The sequence below is a fragment of the Panthera onca genome, chromosome D4 (genome assembly GCF_046562875.1).
Source record: "Panthera onca isolate mPanOnc1 chromosome D4, mPanOnc1 haplotype 2, whole genome shotgun sequence".
NCBI classification, from domain to species: domain Eukaryota; kingdom Metazoa; phylum Chordata; class Mammalia; order Carnivora; family Felidae; genus Panthera; species Panthera onca.
In genome coordinates, this window is record NC_138351.1 from 5,126,624 (window position 1) to 5,148,092 (window position 21,469).

The 21,469-nt window shown below is 40.5% G+C and overlaps 1 protein-coding gene across 10 annotated transcripts in view; it reads right to left on the reverse strand.

Moving 5' to 3' along the window:
• Positions 1-21,469, reverse strand: part of AUH (AU RNA binding methylglutaconyl-CoA hydratase) — a 350,235-nt gene that overhangs the window by 304,386 nt on the left and 24,380 nt on the right. For 8 of the 10 annotated variants that reach the window (XM_078436081.2, XM_078436077.2, XM_078436084.2 and 5 more), the window contains one exon: positions 9,510-9,596. The exons of the other annotated variants lie outside the window; for them this stretch is intronic. In XM_078436081.2, the coding sequence (XP_078292207.2) occupies positions 9,510-9,596 (87 nt within the window). The remainder of the gene's footprint in view (positions 1-9,509; positions 9,597-21,469) is intronic. 10 annotated transcript variants of the gene reach the window in all.

The following is a 21,469-nucleotide window of genomic DNA, read 5'->3' on the forward strand; positions in this document are numbered from 1 at the left end:
CCCTCCTTGGGCAGTTATATGTTTCAAGTATTTTTTCCCCCTTAACGCCTTTTCTACTTTCTTTACAGCACCTTTTAATGAACAAATTTTCTTAAGCTTAATAAGGTGGAATTTATACACCTTTCCTTTTATGGGCTGTATTATATGTTTGACAAATTTTTTCACTCCATCAAGATCATAAAAGTTCATCTTCCTCCATGCATGTAGTCGAGTCTTTGCCGTCCCCAGTGAACACCTGCTCTCTCCTGTGGCAGTTCCCCTATTTATCCATGGCCTTCTGTAGTCGCTCCGGGGTCCATTTGTCTATCCCAAAGCCAGAAACATGCCATCTTAATTTACAAATCTTTAAACAAGGTCTTGAGTGCTGATGAAGCAAGGACCCTCACTTTCTTCTTGAGGAATGTTGGGCTATTCTGGGGCCTCATTACGCTCATCAGGTTCCTCACAAAATTAATGCTAGGAATGTAAAGGTAATTACTTTGCATCCGTATATTGAATCACTTGTGAGAATCATCTTGGGGCGCCCGGGGTGGCTCGGTAGGTTAAGTGTCTGACTCTGGCTCAGGCCATGAATTCACGATTCACGAGTTTGAGCCCTGTGTCAGGCTCTGTGCTGACAGCCCAGAGCCCAGGGCCTGCTTCCGATTCTGTGTCTCCCTCTTTCTCTGACCCTCTCCCACTCACTCTCGTGCTCTCCTCTCTCTCTCAAAAATAAACATTAAAAAAACAATGGAATCATCTTCTTAATACTGAATCCTCCTATTCTAGGAGATAATGAGTCTCCATTTAATTTATTTAATGTCTTAGGAGAAGTTTCATAATTTTTCCCTATGGCTTGTGTACATTGCTAAATCCATTTTTGTTCCTGTTGTAATAGTATATTTTCTTGACTGACGCTTCCTGGATGCTACTGCTGTAAAGAAGTGTAACTGATTATTTTTAAATATGGATCTTACATTTGGCTATCTTGAGACACTCATTATTCCTAATAATTTGTTGATCCTTTTACATTTTCAATGGAGACCATCATACCACGTGAGACAGGCAGTGTTGTTATCTTTCTTCTCTGTGTCACTATTTTATTTCCATTTCCTGCCTTTCCACACAGGCCAGGATTTTCAGAACACTGTTGAACAAAGCTGGTGACAGTGGGTCTTTTGTCGTTTTCCTGGCTTTTGGAGACTACTTTTACTTTTTACTACTAAAAAACAGGCACCTTTCATCAAGCTAAGGAAGTTCCCTTCTATTTCTAGTCTGCCTTGACCTCCTTCTAAGAACAGACTTGACATCTCTCAAATTCTTTTCATCAATATGTTGAGGAAAAACATCATTTTATTTTAACTGGCTAACGTCACAAATGAAATTTAATATTTTCAAATGAGAACCTCCTCCCACCTTGTATTCTTGGGAAAATCCAACTTGGTCTTTTTTTTTTTTTTTCTTTTTTTAACCTACCGATTTCATCCATGTTCCTGATACGCAAGACTGGCCCCTCTCCTTTCCTCTATTGTTTCTGTTTACATACGAAGGTCACGCTAATCAGAAATCATGAGTTTAGGAATAAACTCTCGCTGTACTGTTGTGTGGAGGCGTCTGCATAAAACTGAAATGATCTGTTCCTTACAGGCTGGGGCAAACATCTGCAAGCAAATCATTTAACACGTAAAAGCTGGGCCTGGCACTTCCTCGGCGAAGAAACATTCAACTACTACTCAGTCCTTACTGGACTACTCCAGAATGTGACTACTTCTTGAGACAGAAATTTCACATTTATTGACATAAAGATTCTCATAGTATTTTCTTATAAGCTTTATAATCTCTGCTATACCTGCAACCACAACCCTCCTCTCACCTGTAACACCTACTATTGAGTGTCCTTTGCCCCTTGCAGATTCTCCCTTCTGCAACTGCAGTTCGATCCCCCTGATCTCAGATCCTCATTTCACTGCCTTCCTTCTACTCTGTTTGGACACAGAACTTTTTACGGTAATGCTCAGCTACTTATGGCCAGCGGTTTCCCCTTGCTAACATAGGCATTAAGGTTATGAATTCCCCCTCAAACTATTACTTTAATCAAATCTCAGAAATTTGGGCATACAGCAATTTTATATTCATTCAGTCTTAGTATTTTTTCCCATAATTCTTCCTTCTTTGAGTCATGAGTGACTTAACAGTCCTTTTTAAATTTACCAATATATGGTTTTTAAATATCTATATTATGTGTATTTTTATTTCTAAGTTAACTGCATTTTGAACAGAGAACATGGTCTCTATATATTAAACTTCTGAAATTTAACAGAGATTTTAGGGTCCAACACATGATCCATTCTTGTAAATGTTTCATATGTTGATGAGAAGCATGCATATTCTCCAATTTAGGGTTAAGAGTCTATTAAATCAACTTGATACATTGTTCAAATCTTTATTTTTATCTTCTGTCTATCTCATGATTAATTGGGACAGATGGGACTGAACTCATCCACAATGATGAAGGATTTGCCAATCTATCCTGTATATATCTAATATAATTTTATTTGTATATTTTTCATTTTTTTTTTCAGGAAGCTATAAGTTTAGTCTTATGAAAAACTTAACCTTAAACTTAACATGCTGTCTCTTACTAGTAATGGTTTTTGAAAAACGCTACAACAGATGTGGCTACTATTAATAATATACAGTTGAATTAAGTTTCTTAATCAAATCTGAACATCTATGTTTTTAACAACAAGTTTAGTCAACTGGCATCAATGGTAATTACTGGACTTATTTCATCATCTTAATTTGTCCTGAGGTTGTGCCTCTTCTATCCTCTTTACACTTTGTTAGGATTTGATGAACTTTGTTTCAGTTTTTGTTTTGTTTATTTTTCTTACTCCATTCTCCATCCTCCAACTCATTTGTAAGTCTTATGGCTCCATTCCTGCTCTCTGAATAATACTTCACACTCTCTAGCAAAGGATACAAAGACCTTAAAACCTTCAAATCTCCAAAATGCGAAAACCAAAAAGGCCTGAGCCAAACATGAAGGGAGTTGTCCAAATCAGAACTGCAAGTCAGTAGACTTCTTAAATATAAACAACAGTGGAAGACTAGAATTAATTCCAAAAAACAGGAGAAATAAAGAAGAAAAAGCCATCTGAGATGGATGACCAGATGAATAAATGGAAAGAAGGAAGGGAGGAAGAGAAGGAAGGAAATCAGACCCAGTGACTGTTTTAGTAAAACCTGTAAGCTAATATGGTTTGTATACTTTTAAACAGCTGGGGAAAAAAAGAAACAAATTAAATATATTGTTTTATAACACACGGAAACTATACAAAATTTAAATTTCACAGTAAATATAATTTTACTGGAACAGAGAAACACATTTGTTTACATTTCGTCTGTGGCTGTTTCAGCACATGTAAAAGTTGAGTGCCTAGTACGAGGCAAGGATGTGTCTTCTCACTTGTTCTTTTCAACATCATGTTAAAAGTCCTTACAAATGTTATTAAACAAACAAACAAAAAAAAGGAAATAAAAGGTAATACAGATTGGGAAAGAAAACATAAAACTGTTTTTGCTTGCAAATGATATGACTGTCTACCATGCAGGAGATATGAAAGAATTAACAAAAAAATTCCCGAAACAAATACACGATTATACCAAGGTTGCAGGACACAGGGTAAACATACAAAAGTGAATCACTATTCCATATACCAACAATGAACAAGTGGAATTTGAAATTAAAAACACAATACCACTTACACTAACATGCCCCAAAATAAAATACTTGTAGGTATAAACCCAACAAAATATGTGTAAGATCTCTGTGAGAAAAACTATAAAACTAATGTATGAAATCAAGTAACTAAATGGAGAGATAGTCCATGTTCATGGATATAAAGACTCAATACTGTGAAGATGTCAGTTTTCCCCAATTCAATGTACACATTCAATGCAATCCCAATCAAAATCCCCACATGTTATTTTGTCCCTATCAACAAACTGATTCTAAAGTTTATATAAAGAGGCAAAAGACCCAAAATAGCCAACACAATATTGAAGGAGAAAAATAAAGTTGTGGGACTGACACTACCCAATGTCTAGACTTACTATAAAGCTACAATAATCAAGACAATGCGGTTACTGTCAAAAGAACAGACAAATGGATCAAGGAACAGAACAGAAAGCCCAGACACAGCCACCCAAAAATTAACCAATCTTCAATAAAGGGAAAAAGGCAATACATTGGAACACAAATAAATTTCCACAAATGGTGCTGAAATAGTAACATCTTCATGCAAAAGTAGGAATCTAGACAGACAGGCCTTACGCCCTTCACAAATGTTAGTGCAAAATGGATCACAGATCTAACTGTAAAGCACAAAATTATAAAATTCCTAGAAGATAACACAGGAGAAAAGCTAGATGACCTTGGGTATGGCCAACTACTTTTTAGGTATAACACCAAAGCACAATCCATGAAAGAAAAAATAAGATGGACTTTATTAAAGTGAAAAACTTAGGCTCTACAAAAAAATGTCAGGAGAAAAAGAATACAAACTACAAGCTGGGTGAAAATATTTACAAAATATTCTGATATCCGATAAAGAACTATTATCTAACGTACAAAGAACTCTTAAACTAAGCTATAAGAAATACAAACAAAATAAGAAATACAAACTATGCATTTTTGTAAACAAAAATAAGAAATACAAACTGGGTGGCTCAGTCGGTTAAGCATCCGACTTCGGCTCAGGTCATGATCTCACGGTCACGGTTCCTGGGTTCGAGCCCCGCATCAGGCTCTATGCTGGCAGCTCGGGGCGTGGAGCCTGCTTGTGTATCTCCCTCTCTCTCTGCCCCTCCCTCCCTCTCTCTCTTTCTCTCTCTCCTTCTCTCTCTCTCAGAAACAAACATTAAAAAAAGAAAGAAAGAAAAGAAAAGAAATACAAACAACTCAATCGGAAACTGGGCTAAAATCTTGACACCTCACCATAGGTATACAGATAGGAAATAAGCATGTGAAAAGATGTTCCGCATCATATGTCATCACAGAAATACAAATTAAAACAACGAGATAATACTACAAACCTGTCAGAATGGCCAAAATATGGAACACCGGTAACACCAAATGCTGACAAGGATACAGAGCAGCGGAAACTCTCAGCCACTGCCGCTGGGGACGCATCACAGCACACCCACTTGGGAAGAGAGTCAGGAAGGTTTTTATACGAAACTAAACACTCCTGCCGTGGGATTCAGCATTTATGCTCCTTGGTATCTTCCTAGAAGACCTACGTCCACACAAAAACCGATACATACATGTCTGCAGCAGCTTTATTCATAACTGTCAAAACTTGGAAACAACCAAGCCGTCCTTCAGTAAGTAAATGGACAAATCAACTGTGGCCCATCCAGACAATGGAATACTGTTCGGCACTAGAAGCACATAAGATAGCAAGGCATAAAAAGGGAGAAAACTTTAATATGTCTTACTAAGTGAAAGAAGCCCGTTTCAAAAGGCTACGTGCCGTAGGATTCCAACGATATGACATTCTGGAAGTGACGGAAGAACAGGTTGTCGGAGAGGAGAGAGGGGAGAACGCACTGAGCACAGAGAAGCGTTAGGCCGCCAGACGTACTCTGTGTGACACCAGAATGCCGGATCCACGTCATGATGGATGCGTCCAAACCCACAGACTGGACAACACCGGTGAACCCTCATATGAACTGTGAACTCTGGATGATTAGGACGTATCAGCAGAGGCTCACGAGCTGTCATGAATGTACCGTATCGGCGAGGGATGCTGACAACAGGGGAGGCCGTGGGTATGTGGTGGCAGGGAGTATGAGAGAAATCTCTGTACCTTCCCCTCGATTTTGACGTGAACCTAAAACTGCTCTAGAAAAACAGTCTCTGGGGGGAAAAAAAAAAAAGTTGAGCAGCTGTGAAAGAAACCATCATGGCTCTGCAAAACCTAAGATATTATCTGTACCTTTAAGTCTGCCTGCCCTGGTTTAATATATTAAATGAGTAGATTAGATCAAAACACTTAGCTTCCATCTGCCCCTCAAAATCTCATTAAGCCACCACAAAAGACAACTTAAAATGTCATGTCCAGTGTAATGTTCTAACAAGAACCATCACTCATAAATACTGGGGAACTCATGGGACAGAAAAATATAGACTGGATGAGAATCCAAAACGGAAATGCCACAGCTACGGTCAGTCACTGAGAAGAAAATGCCACTGCAAAAACAGGAACCAGTCTTCATTTTAAAAGTCCCAGAAAAATTCTAATTTCAAAATTAATAAAATGGAAAGAGGCTTGGAAGAAACATCAAGGTGATATTCACAACTGGCCCAGCCTCAGCCACTCCTCCTAGCATACACATAAAGTTAAAGACAGGGTCGGCTTCCACCTCCAAGACCGTGCTCTCTGACCAACATGGAAACCAAGTCCATGGTCTGCCTCGGGAGACCTGGGATCTGACCACGAGGCCCAAGCTGGAGAGAGCAGCACAGGAGAGCCGCCGGTGACAGCAGCACGGGATGAAAAACAAACACACACAATACACAAATATATCCTAAAACTTAGCTCCAAAAACAAACAAACATCCAAGTAAACAATAACAAAACCACACAAGACCCCAGAAAGATATTACACGGTCAAGTTCCACTAACCTTTGAAATAACAGAGGACTTCCCTGTACAGCACAGAAAAGCTAAGGTCGTTCTGTGAAGTTCAACAACCTTGATATCAAACCAGAAAAGGATGACACACAAAAAAAGAAGCAGAAGATCAATCTCATTTATGATGATAGCAAAACATATAAAAATGGAACCCAGCAGTGTATATCAAAAACCACTATAACCACTAACCACAACGACCAGGTAGGGCTTATTCTAGTCATACAAGGCCAGTAGAGCATTATAAATTGTATTATTACATGATATATGAGATAAATTCTAATATATACCACTTAAAGGTGATCCTTACACAGCAGTTTTGAACTGTGCTGGTCCACTTATACATAGGTTCTTTTCAATAAATACAGTACAGTACCGTAAATGTAATTTCTCCTCCTTACGATTTCCTTAATAACATTTCATTTCCTCTAACTTACTTTATTCTAAGAATATTATTATTACAGTAATATTAGGAATATTATTATTAAAGTATTACTACTTTGTTGTGAGAATATATATGTAACATACTGACTATGTGTTAATCGACTATGCTACCAGTAAGGCTTCCGGTCAACAGTAAGCTACTGTAGCTAAGTTCTGAGGGAGTCAAAAGTCATACACAGATTTTCTACCATGTTGGGGTCAACATCCCTAATCCCCACATTGTTGAAGGGTCAGCTGTATCAGAAAAAAGCATTTGACAAATTTTAACACCTATTCCTGATCAAAAGACAGCAACAAATTCCTAATACGATGAAATGGAAGGAAACTCCCTGAACTTGATAATTACTGGCAAAATATTAAAAGCATTCATCAAAGTCAAATAAAGATAAGGATGGGGGCGCCTGGGTGGCACAGTCGGTTAAGCGTCCGACTTCAGCCAGGTCACGATCTCGCGGTCCGTGAGTTCGAGCCCCGCGTCAGGCTCTGGGCTGATGGCTCGGAGCCTGGAGCCTGTTTCCGATTCTGTGTCTCCCTCTCTCTCTGCCCCTCCCCCGTTCATGCTCTGTCTCTCTCTGTCCCAAAAATAAATAAAAAATAAATAAATAAATAAATAAATAAAATAAAAAAAATAAAGATAAGGATGAACACAGTCCAGCGACTGAATATTGTACCGCAGGGTTCAGCCAAGGTAAAAATACGGGGAAAATATGTAAGATTAAGAGGTTGGGAAAGTAAAGACAACAACAGCATTACTTACAGATAATGAACTTTCATCTGGAAAGCACAAAAAAATTAACTGGGAAATATTAACAGCCAGTAAAAGTAATCATCAAGCTGGTAGGATATAAAATAAGCACTTAAAATTTAGTAACTTTCCTACAGAACTACAATAACCAGACTTCAACAGAAATAAGAGAAAAAGTGCCATTCAAAGGAATAAATGGTATAAAATAGAAAGAATAAATTGGGGGGTTGGGGGTGGAGGAAGACACGAGACCAAGCAAAACCAAAGCAGAAAAAACTTTCTTGAAGGACACTAGAAAACCAAATGACCCCTACACAGACAAAATGAAACCCATACACATACATCATGGATGGAAAAATTCAATACCATAAAAATGTTAATTCTTTCTAAATAAGACTTAGAGAAATCCCAATCACAGTCCCATGACAGTATTTTTCCTCCTTGTTTTAAAAACTAATAATTCCAAATTCATTTGGAAGAATTGATGTGTAGCAATTACCAAAGAAACTCCTCAAGGAAAAAGGCAAAAGAAGAATGAAGAGAACTTAGTACCCTCTAGATATTAAAAGTTTTCCATTTAAATACTAGAATTGAATCAGGGGTGCACATTAGGAGACAACATCTGTAACACACTTAACAACAAAAGACTACTACAAAGCGGCTTTTAAATAAATAAGCATAGCTAATAATGCTACAGGAAAGAGGAGTATGGATGTGAAAAGGCATCTGCAGAAGGGAAGAGGCAGGTCTAATTTGAAAAGAAAGAACATCACACAGGCATCTGGGGAAAAGCAAATTAAAATGCTAAGATGTCCAAAAAAGTAATTAATTAAAACAAAATGAAATAAAATAAAATGCTAACATGTCTTTTTTTTTTTTGTTTTTTTTTTAACCGTGGCAAACTTAAAAGTAGCAACATTAAATGCTGGCAAATTATGAGGAAACAAGTCCTGTCATGTAATTGATGGGAATGTAAGTTATTACAATCTTTTTGGAATATAACGTGGTGAAAAGGATTAAAACTGTAAAAGAAACACATGATACTTAGAAGTGCAATCCCACGTTTGGGAATCTACCCTACAGATACATGTACTAATGCTCTCAAAGACTTAATACAAAGACATCCACTGCTTTGCTATAAATAACAAAAATGGAAAATAAAACCCCTACACATTAATAAAGTAATTTACAGTTTTGGATAACACAATGTTACGGACTACTACACCACAATATATTAGAAAGTGTTAATGATAAAGTTGATATGTACCGAGACACAAATATTACCCAGAAGTCTATAACTCTAAGAAAACGGTACGATCCTATTTATATAAACAACAAAACAACTCTGGATCAATAAATGTGTGTCTATGCAATTATCTAGGAGATATTCTCTTTGTTTTCCAATAACTACCTTCCTATGCCACGTCATCATACATAGGAGGCATTTTTAATTACAAAATATTGTTCATTATTTGTCAAATCAAACATATTACATGCCGTTTTACAGCAACCGGCTACAGGCCCTGGTTATCTAATCACGTAAGTATTTTGGCCAAAGTGTACACATAAAGACAATGTGCGGCTTTCTAAATGTGACATTTGAGGTCATCTGCAGCATGCCAAAAGGAGCGTAGTTGAGCTTACCGATCTCATTAATCACCGCTCTTATTTTGGAGACAAAAGGACCAACTTCACTGGGATTCATCTTGACTCTCTCCTTAAGGTCGGCACCTGCAAAAAGTGTTGTATTTACAAATACAATCGAGTTATACACAAAGTTTCAAGGCAATGAATCGAAAACTTACTTAAGATTCATCTGTAACTTGAATATCAACTTAGAGACCAGCATGAGGAGGAATAAAATGCGCGTTCACACATCTACCATGTGCTTCAAGCAGTGGTTCTCACACTCCGCGGTCTCAGGGCCCCACGCTCTGAGAAGAGACCTACTTTAGATGATATCTACCAATAGTTACTCTATCAGAAACTAAAACTATGAAGTGTCCTAAATATTTATCCACTCATTGAAGGATACAAATAAACCCATTCATATTGACATAAATGACTACAGACTGGGGCACTCCCTCCGCTCTTACAAAGACTCTGGCAGTTTTCACCCTCCCCTTGCCTCTGCCCCATCAGGGTAAACGTCAACCCTGTGAGAAGGGCTAATCACTGTAAGAATCAGTCTGACTTCATGGATCCCCGCCCTGGTGACCGCAGATCATGTTTCAGAATCACTGGCATGAACGTAGGAGCAAACTGACAATTTCATAATTATGAGCTTATCACAGAATCATACATTTGGAACAGAAAAAAATAAATGCGTAAGGGATCCCTTACTCTGCGGCTCAACAAAGGCATTCTTCCTAATGATGTTAAACCATACGAGAAAAGGAAGGCCCCCATTTAAATGAACAAATACAAAACAAAGTAGAATTACAGCACAGAAGGTTTACACTCAGCGACTGACTCTCTTATACATCCATTATAAAGTAATCGTGACTGGATGTAGCACCAGTTCCCAGCCCAGGCTGGACATTCTGAGCCCATACACTTCCTGTGGGAGTGTGAACTACCATGCACACAGCACATGCCCCACAATCCATCGGTTCTAGAAAACCTCAAACACATGCCCAAGGAAAGAAGTACAGCAGCACCATTCAGTGCAACATGTATAAAACAGCAAAAAAATTGGAATTAATCTCAATATCCATCCGCAGGATCTCTAATAAAAGATGTATTTATATAACAGAATAATACATGTTCGGCATGAAGACCAAGAAATCAGAGCATGAATATGGATGAATCTGGATGTTGAAGAACATATAATTATGCAATTAATATAGAACATTAACATATATTATATTTATATATTTAACGATATAAATTATTATATATTTACAGAAAGACACAGGATAACCATTTGCGCAACTCTTTTTTTTTTTTAATTTCTTAACGTTTATTTATTATTGAGAGACAGTGAGAGACAGAGCATGAGCACGGGAGGGACAGAGAGAAGGGGAGACACAGAATCCAAAGCAGCTCCAGGCTCCGGGCTGCCAGCACAGAGCCCGATGCGGGGCTCGAACTCACAAACGCGAGATCACGACCTGAGCCGAAGTCGGACGCTTAACCGACCGAGCCTCCCAGGCACCCCTGCATAACTCTTTTTAAAAGAATTGCTATTTAGGGGGGCGGCTGGCTAGCTCCGTTGGTGGAGCATGAGACTCTTGACCTCGGGGCCGTGAGTTCAAGCCCCACGTTGGGCATACAGCTTACTTACGTACACATATACGTACACGAGTTAAAAACTAGTAAAGAATGCTACTTCGGGACATAAAATATGCATGGGAATGATAAATACCAAATTTGGTTGGTGGGGACCTCTGCAGGGAGGGAGACGGAGGTGACTAGCAAAGGTCACAGAAGACTCCAATCTTGTTTGTAACACTGTATGGTCTACGTTAGGTGGTGAGTATTCAGGGTCAGCCTTTAAACATTTCTGTATGCCTGATACACATGTTCATAATTGACTTTTTCCAGGAAAAATTAACATTTAGCATCAAAGAAAAATGTTTGCAGGGGCAAAACTCTAGACCAGTAGGATGTATCTGTCGGAAGAAAAAACCGTTCGACTCACTGCCGTTTAGCCCTGAGAACATAATTTACACGTTGCTCAGTGCCGGCTGGCTACTCCACATCGGCTAAGAAAAGCGGCCGAACCCCGTGCCGTGTCGGGGAGCGGAGCAGATGAGGGAAGGGCCGAGGCAGCGGAGAGGAGGGCGCCGATGGGGCACACAGGGGCTCTGCGTGAGGCGGTCCTGAAGGAGCCCCGGGGAACCGCATCGCGGGATCCACCAGATCCTCCAACGTCGGCGTGGGCTACGCCACGAGGGGGCCCTCCGGCACACCGGCCGGCTTGGCAGTGGGGGCTCTCAGCGGCACCCACGCTTTGAAATTCACACCCAGCTCTCCGAGCCTGGGTGCGGAGGCCATGCCAGGAGCCAAGGGGACCTCGGCCAAGGGGAGCCAAGGGGACCTCCTCCGCACCCGAGGAGCCCATTCACGCACACGAGTCCCAGCAGACCTGGGAGCCTCCGTCTGGTTACCGAGCACAGCCCTAACCCACACAACTGTGGGAGACTTCCCTGGGAGTCACGATTTGTTTCAGAAAGAATCACCCTTCTCCATGGGACATTAAACATCTGTGACCCAGAGACCACTCTTCGGTTTTGCTTTAGAAACGTGCCCTGCAATCTCGAACGTTCAGAACCTAAAAGTACAGTTTCGCTTCTATCCCCCCAGATGACAAGTTCCTCGGTTGATAACATCCAGTTTTATCTGAGGGCTGGCGTGTCTCAGCGCTTTCACTTTTTAAATCCCCCAAGTCCATGACCGCTCACCTCAGCTGAGCCTCTGTGCTGCCAGGCAATCCTACTGTACCTCCCTACACCGTCCGCTGTCGTGTTCATCTACAGCCCATTTCCTAACTCCTCTCTCCCCTTAAACCTCAAACCTCCTACCCAATCCTGACACCAGGTTACTAAGAAAGCAGAAGTATTCAGAAGAAAACCTTCACCCACACCCACCACCAAGTCTAACCACCAGGATTAAGCCCTTACACTCTGCCCTCCCTCCTGTTCCTACAGATGACCTAACCCGTGACGAAGCACCCCGTGCACTAGATTCCACCCCTCCTGTCTGTTCAGGGCCATCACTCCAGCAGCTGTCCTCTTCCCGGCTGACATCACCAATAATATCCCTCTCTACAGAACTGTTCCCATCAGCTGCATTAACGCTGTAACACTGCTCATCTCAAAAAAGCAAAGAAAATTATGTAGACTTTCTCTGCCAGCTTTAAAGAAATAGCTTATTATCAGACGAATTCTTTCACGAAATCCTAGATAAAACACATTAAGACAGCTGTTTGAGGGCAATGGAGAACAACCAAGGCAGACAGAGTGTAAGTTTCTAAACAATCTCACGGGAATGGGGGGGGGGGGGGGGGGGATCGGAGCTCAGGGCTTGCCAAAGAGGAACACTGCAGTCTTTCACTTGGGACCTCTCAAAGTTAAATATAAAACAGAGTAAACACAAAGAAAACCATATGAAGACCAACTGCTAAAAACAAAAGACAAAAAAAAAAAGAAAATCAGAAGCTGCCAAAAAGAAGAAGACTGACAGCTGACTTCTCAACAGAAAATGAGTGATATCTCCAAAGTGGGGAAAGAAAATAACTACCCACCTAGAATTTTAAACTAAGCAAACCCATCCCCTAAACATGACACACACTGGCAATCTGTCACCAGCAGGCACACACTGACAGAAACACCACAGGGGCTTCTTCAGGCAGATTATGAGAGTAGATCTTATTTTATACAACTCCTGAGAGATATACCTTAAAAGATAAGGACACAAAATGGCTAAAGTGAAAGGTTAAAAACCAGGCAAACACTAACCGAAAAGGAAGTGAAATCATTGTTAATACCTGACAAAAGAGACCTCAGGCAAAAAATACCATTCAAGCTAGAGGTTCACTTTATGATAATAAACACGATGACCCACTAAAAGCCATAGGAATTCTAAACTGGCATAAAATAAGACAGCCCCAAAAGTATGAAGCAAAAACTGATGAGCCAAAAAGAAAAACTGACCCGTCTACAATCACGGTGGAGTCAGCAAACCCCCATGGTAATCAATAAATCAAGTAAGCAAACACCCTCATTGAACATCCCTACCAAGAAATAGGAAATAAAAAAAAGAATTAATCCCCAAGTAGAAGGAAGAGCAAAAACTGGAACAAGAAAAAAAAAGTTTTTATGTTTATTTATTTTGAGAGAGAGAGAGAAAGAGAACGTGTGCTCACAAGAACCAGTAGAGCAGGGACAGAGAGAAAAGGAAAGAGAGAACCCCAAGCAGACCCCACACAGTCAGCACAGAGCCCGACACGGGGCTCGATCCCATGAGCCATGAGATCACGATCTGAGCTGAGATCAAGACTCAGATGCTTAACCGACCTAGCCACCCAGGCAACCCTGGAGCAAAATTGTTTTAAGAAACAGAAAACAAACATGCAGGAGAGAAATATCAAAGAAATTGCTCATTTGGGGAAAAAAAAAAAAAAAAAGCTAAAACAAATGACAGTCCTTTTAGTAAGACTGATCATTGTGGGGGCGCCTGGGTGGCGCAGTCGGTTAAGCATCCGACTTCAGCTCAGGTCATGATCTCATGGTTCATGAGTTCGAGCCCCGTGTCACGCTCTGAGGTGACAGCTCCGAGCCTGGAGCCTGCTTCAGATTCTGTGTCTCCCTCTCTCTCTGCCCTTTCCCTTGCTCGCTCTCTCTCTCTCTCAAAAATAAGTAACATCAAAAAGCTTAAAAAATAAAATAAAATAAAAAAAGACTGATCATGGAAAAATCCAAGAAGGCACAAACCCCAACAGCAAGAATGAAAAGGAGAATAGTACTAAGGCTTTTACAGACATTAAAACAATAAGAGTATTAGTAACAACCTTGGCCCAAAACATTCAAAAAGGTACATGAAATGGACACATTTCGAGAAAAACACAACTTATTAAAACTGACAGAGAAAATCTGAAAACACAAACACATATTAAAGAAACTGAATATGTTTATTCAAAACTTTCCTACAAGAAAACCACACGCCCCTGTGGCTCCAAGAGTATATTCTCCCAAACATAATGAAAACAACTGGGGGCACCTGTCTGGCTCATTCAGTGCTGTGTGCGACTCTTGATCTCAGGGTTGTGAGTTCGAGCCCCACATTGGGTGTAGAGATTACTTTAAGAAAGTGAAAACCTAAATAAAAAAATTTAACATCAATCCTACATTTACATGGAGAATTGCAAAACAAACACTCGATAAGAACATTATAAGAAAAAAACATGACAGGCTAATCTTTCTCATAGCCTCAAAAATTCCTAAACAAAATATAAGTAGATCATACCTAGTAGTAACATAAATAAAATACAATATATCAAGACCCAGTTATATTCAGTCCAATACTGAAGACTGGTTTAATGTTAAGGGTCAATAATAAGTGTTTTATTTTATTTTTTTTTAGTTAATAGCATAAAAGTGAAAAATCATACAAACTTTCAGCAGGTGCAGAAAAAAGTAGTTAAAATTCACACTCATTCTTTTAGCCTCTTGAGGTAGAACTGACATGAAGTAAAATTCGGTCATTTTAAGTACACAACTCAATAATTTTTATTAAAGTTACAGAGCTGTACAGCCATCTAATTTTAGAACATTTCCATTATCATAAAAAGACCCCTCACACTCACCTGCAGGCACTCCCCGTTCCCACCTCCACCCCCTAAAACTTTGCCTTCCACTATTTTCCTAAAACTTTGTCTTCTCTGGACATTTCACGTGAATAAACTCGTATAATACGTGGTCTTCAACATAGCAAGCATAGTGTTTTTCACTATGAATTAGTATTTTTTTTCTTTTCATTACCGAATAGTATCCCCTTGTAGGGACAGAGAAAACCTTTGTTTCTCTGGTCATCGGCTGGTGGACACTGGGGTCTTTCCACCTTTGGCTGTTATGAAAAAATACTACCAAGAGCATTCGCGTACAAGTTTTCGTGTATACAAACGTTCTTATTTGTCTTGGGTAGACACGAAGGAGTGGAATTGCTGGGTCATATTGTAAATTTCTATTTAACTTAAAAAAAAACAACTGTCCCTGTTTCTCTACAGTGGCTGCACCCCTTCCCTTCCTATCAGCAATACGCAGGGGTCCCTGGTGCCCTTACATGGTCACCAACACCAGTCTGCTCTTTTTTTATTACAGCATTTTAGTGGGTGTGAAATGGTATCAATTACGGTTGTAAATCTGCATTTCCCTAATGACTAAGGAGGTTAAGTATCTTTTCATGTGCTTGTTAGCCATTCATACAGGTCCTTGGTGAAATGTCATTTCAAATCTTTTGCTCATTTTTTTTTTTTTTTTGTACTGGATAATTTGTTTCCTTCTTATTGAGTTGTAAGAGTAGTATCTTGGATATGAGTCCTTTCTCAGAAATATGATTTATAGGGACACCTGGGCGGCTCAGTCAAACGTCTGACTCCTGATTTTAGCTCAGGCCATAATCACAGTTTGTGGGTTCGAGTCCTGCACTGGGGTCCGTGCATGGAGCCTGCTTGGGACTCTCTCTCTCCTTGTGCCCCTCTCCTCACAACTGTCTCTCTCAAAATAAATAAATATTTAAAAGAAAGAAATATGATTTCCAAATATTTTCTCCCCATCCATGGCTTGTCTTTTTACTTTCTTGATGCTTTTTGAAGTTTTAATTTTAATGAAGTTCAATTTCTCAACTTTTTCATCACACGTGCTTTTGCTGTCATATCTAGTCAACAGTCATTCTTAAATAAAAGTTCATAACAAACTAGGAAAAAAAAGAAAATCTTTTTTAATCTGAAGGGTAATTATAAAACATCTGTAACTAACATCACCTTTAAAGGCCAATTACTGTAAGCTTCCTCCCAGAGATCAAGAGTGAATCAAGGATGTCCTTTATCACTTCTAAAGACAGTCGCAGATGTACGAGTCAGTATAATAAGAAAACTTTTTAATTATAGATCAAAGGGAAAAAATGAAACTGTCGTTATCAGCAGATGGCTTAACTATATGTGAAGAATAGCCAAAAGAATTTAGAAATCATGGAAACAAAAGAATTTAGTAAGGTTGTTGAATACAAGTTCAACATATAAAAATCAACTGTCTCTTTATAAACTCACGAAAGAAATTTGTGAAATTTTAAAAAAAACACTATTTATAATAACATTCAAAAATCAAGGAGCCAAGGAACACATCTAATAAAAGATGTACAAGATCTTGACACAAAAAAACTAGAAAAATCTTCTGAGATAAATTAAAAACTAAGTAAGTGGAGGAACATATCATGCTCATGTATTAGAAAACTTCGTACTAAAATATGTAAATTCTCTCCAAATTAATAGAGTCACTGAAGTTCCAATCAAAATCCCCACATGCCTGGAAAATGACAAGCTGAAAATGCAAAGGGCCAATAAGTAAAGACACTTCTGAAGAAGAAAAAGTTGGAGGGTTTACACTACAACAGAAAGATGCTATTATAAAGCTACTGTAATTAAGAAAATGTGATACTGCCTCAAAGATAAAGACCAATGCAACAAACAGCAAGTCCCCAAAAGACCCGGTTGATTTGTGACAGACATTTCAGAGACCAGATGGACTTTCTGATACATGGGGCTGGAGCCACTGAATGTTCATGCGAGAAAAAAAGATTCCTGACCCTTCACACCACACACACACACAAAGGAATCAATTCATGGTACATTATGCAGCCTAAATGTGAAAAGTAAAACGATCCAACTTCTAAATGAAAACTAAAAATACCTTCAGGGAGTCTGCATGGCTCAGTCGGTGAAGCATCTGACTCTGCATTTTGGCTCAGGTCATGATCTCACGGTTCATGAGTTCAAGCCCCACATAAGGCTCCGTGCTGGCAGCGTGGAGCCCGCTTGGATTCTCTCTCCCTCTCTCTGCCCCTCCCCAGCTCCCTCTCTCTTTCAAATTAAAGAAACTTACAAAATATTTTTAATAATAAATAAATTAATTTAAAAAATAAAAATATCTTCAACACTTTGGTATACACACAAGTTTTAAAAGATTTCTCCGTAGACTCAGGAAAAAACCGGACTTCATTAAAATTAAAAACTTCTCAGGGTGCTTGGGTGGCTCAGTCGGTTAAGCATCCGACTTCGGCTCAGGTCATGGTCTTGCAGTCCTTGAGTTCAAGCCCCACGTCGGGCTCTGTGCTGACAGCTTGGAGTCTCGAGCTGCTTCAGATTCTCTGTCTCCCTCTCTCTCCACCCCTCACCCTGTCACGCTCGTCTCTCACCCTCTCCATCTCTCTCTCTCTCTCAAAAATGAATAAAACATTAAAAAAAAAAAAACTTCTGTTCATCAAAAGACATCATTAAGAAAATGAATATGCACATGAAAGAATGAAACACAAGTCCTCCACATAGAAAGCACTAAATAAATGTCAGAAAGAAAAAGATAACCCAAGAACAAAAAGCAGGCCAAAGATGCAAATACTTCACAAAAGAGGATGTCCAACTGGCTGATGAAGAGATGACAAGAAACACAACCGGATTAATTATCTAGAAAACGCAAATTAAAAACACAGACCGCTTTATAAGCAATCCACAGCTAAAGTGTTAGGGAAGGTCGAGAGCAGTGGCACTCTGACTTAATGCTGCTGGGAGGAGAAACTCGTAAAAATCACTTTAAAAATCCCCCCCGCAGAGGTGTACGCCCACCGAGATGCAGGCTGCGTACAACACAGCGTGTTCACGGAAGCACGCTTCGGGACAGCTCAACCGTGGCGACCCTCCGAAAGCCCATCGACAGCAGACACACAAATTGTGAGACGTTCCCACAAGGAACAGGATTGTACTACCCACTCCCAGATGAACAGCGTAAACCAAATCCCACCAACACGGTGAGCGGAAATCAACCTCAAAAGAGTACACGCCGGGTAATTCCAGTCGCATAAAGTTTGACAGTAAGCAAAACTAGTATTTGGTGATAAAAACCAGAAGGATCCCCGGTACGCTTGGGTGAAAGATGGTTAATGGACTGTGGCAGGGTGGTAAAGGTGACGTCCATTTGTTAGGCCGGGTGGTGACTGCCCAGCCCAGTGCATTTCACAGATCTGTATTACACTTGAGACTTGTACAGTTTCCTATTCGTATATTATAATTCAGTTAAAAAGTTTGTTTAAAACAAATTCCCATATGTTCCACCTGTTCCAGCTACCACCAATTCCTCTCTCTGTCAAAGCCAAAGCCTTCAAAAGGGTTGCCCTTTCTGTCTCCTACCCTCGCCTCCTACACTAGGTCTTTCAAGCAGAGGAGACAAAGAGACAGCAAAAAACTAAAGAAATAACCACCAAAGGAAGTGGTAAACGCCTTGGGTGAAAAAAAGAACAGGAAAGCATCGACCTAATGAGGGTGTGGACCACGCTACAGTATTAAATAGGGTGATCGTACTGGCGTTGCTGAGAAAGTAGAATAAATCAAGAAGATCTGCTTTTCACGTTACTGAAAATGCAGTATTTGGTTCTAAGTTACATATTTTTTTAAATTTATTTTTATTTTTTTATTTTTTTCTGTTCCCATTCCTTGTTTTATTTTCTATTTTTTTTATATATAATTTGTTGTCAAACTGATTTCCATACAACATCCAGTGCTCATCCCAATAGGTATGTTGCATATTTTTAATCATATTATACTGCTACTGCAGTTTCCGTTCTATTGCAAACTCCTTTCATCTAAATATATAGATAGGTAATACACCGAGTAGACAACGCACGGAGTTTATTATTAAACAATTTTGAGAAAGTATCTATTTACTTAAATACTGCCCCCTAAAATGTCCTCTCCTAATTGTTTTATATAAATTTTATATGAATTTTTTGCTTATTGTTTTATATAACTTCTGTCCTTTAAATATGCTTTAAGATTACTACACATTAAATTTCTACTTGTTTAGGGGCGCCTGGGTGGCTCAGTCAGTTGGGCGTCCGACTCCGGCTCAGGTCATGATCTCACGGCTCGTGGGTTGGAGCCCCGCGTTGGGCTCTGTGCTGACAGCTCGGAGTCTGGAGCCTGCTTCGGATTCTGGGTCTCCTCCTCTCTCGGCCCCACCCCCACTTGTGGTGCGTCTCTCTGTGACTCTCAAAAAATAAATGTAAAAAAAAAAATTTTTTTTTTAAATAAATAAATTTCTACTTGTTTGTATTTGCAGTGGACTCGTCCTGCGAGCCTTTACAGAAGTTATGAGAAACACTAATATTCTTTGTTTTGCATTTTAGGATGTTTAGCTTCCTTGGGCCTCAATAACCAAAGGACAGCAAAGCCCCTCAGTCTCTCTCAAAACTCCAACATGCTCCCCAACGAGTGGCACCATCCCTCTCGAGTGCTGAGGCTTTAAGTAAGCCAATGGTCTTCAACCTGTTTGGTTCCCAATACAGCCAAAAAGAGACATGTACACATTTTCATCACGTGAGTTTAAGCAGCTGCAAAGACGGCAGTGTGCTTCTAAGCACTGGCATGCATTCCAGAGGAGAACCTAGATCACCGTCAGTGTGTCCAGCGGAATCTACACCCCACAGGGATTGGATTCGCAGAAACCATCCGGGTCTAAAACACGCAAACAAACCCTTGCTTTACAGTAAGAAATAGTACATCGTTTCTTTAGGAACTGGTGTCTGCCCCACTTTCCTGTAATTATTTTTTCTGATGTAATTAGTGTGGATGCGTGAAACACTTCTACTGGTTACTGTCACATCTCTTTGCAACAAAATATGTACGTGGACTGTTATTGTTTAGAACAATCTGGCTTTTTAAACGTGTTTTTGTTTGTTTACGAGAGGGGAAGGGGCAGAAGGAGAGCCCAGCACAGAGCCCGACGCTCACAACTGTGGTGAGATCATGACCCAAGCCAACGTCCAGAGTCGGACCCTTAACGGACCGAGCCACCCAGGCGGCCCTCATATTTTTAAAAATCCCCTTTTTGGCAATTTGGAAGCTTTCTCCCCATCTGGAGCGAGGCAGCGAAGTAAGATCAGCTGCAGCGAAGTAAGATCAGCACTGACTTGTGCCACGCAAGGGCAAGCAGGAAAGAACGACGGTAGAGAGTAACTGTGACCCACAGAGCAGCCTGAAAAGTTTCACGGAGGAGCACATACCAACTAGATCAGTGGAAAACTAGCTGTGCCTCCCGAGTGCCCAGAAACGCCCCGGCCGCGGTGTGGTGGCTCACCTTGCGGAGTCGCGGTCCCGACGGCGCGGTGGCTGGACCACAGGGATGGAGAAGACCATCTTCCCACCTGCGCACCCTGCCGACGGCAGCACGCCGTTCTACTCCATCGCCTGTGCCCGGCACCCCCGGTACGTTCTGCCCAGCTAACGGAGAAGAAACGGCAGCTTGACGTTGCCTTGCCCTCCACGCCAAGAGACGCAACGCCTCACCATCTGCACGGCGTGGCCGACAGCGGTCGAAGCCGACATCTCCCAGTTGCTCTAGCGGGCACGCGCCTGTGTCCATCCAGACGCCGCGGTCTTCCCCGCCCCCACTCCAAAAGGGCTCTCGTTCCCCCCATTCAACCAAACGTGGGCTCAACATGCGTCCTCACCTGCACGCGGCACCAGACAGAGCGGAGGCCCCCAGGGACCCCGGGAGGTTCCCTCTGACACCTCTGACACACCGGGAGCCTCCCCGGTGGTGCTCGTGCCAAGGTCAGCCTGGAGGCACAAAGGGACCTAGGCAAGGGTCTGGGTGTTTCTATTTCCTCAAAGAATGTACATGAGATTGGAATGCTCTGTTCCATAAATTTCTAGGTAGAATGTCTTCCTGCAGTCACCTGGCCAGGTGTTTTCACTGTTCTGGGATCAGTCAAGTTTTCTACTTCTTAAGTCAATTTTGGTTAAGTTTTATTTGCGATAATTTATCTATTTCACCTAAAATTTTCAAATTTGTTGGCATCAGTTATTCTTAACATTATCTTACCAGTTCAATGTC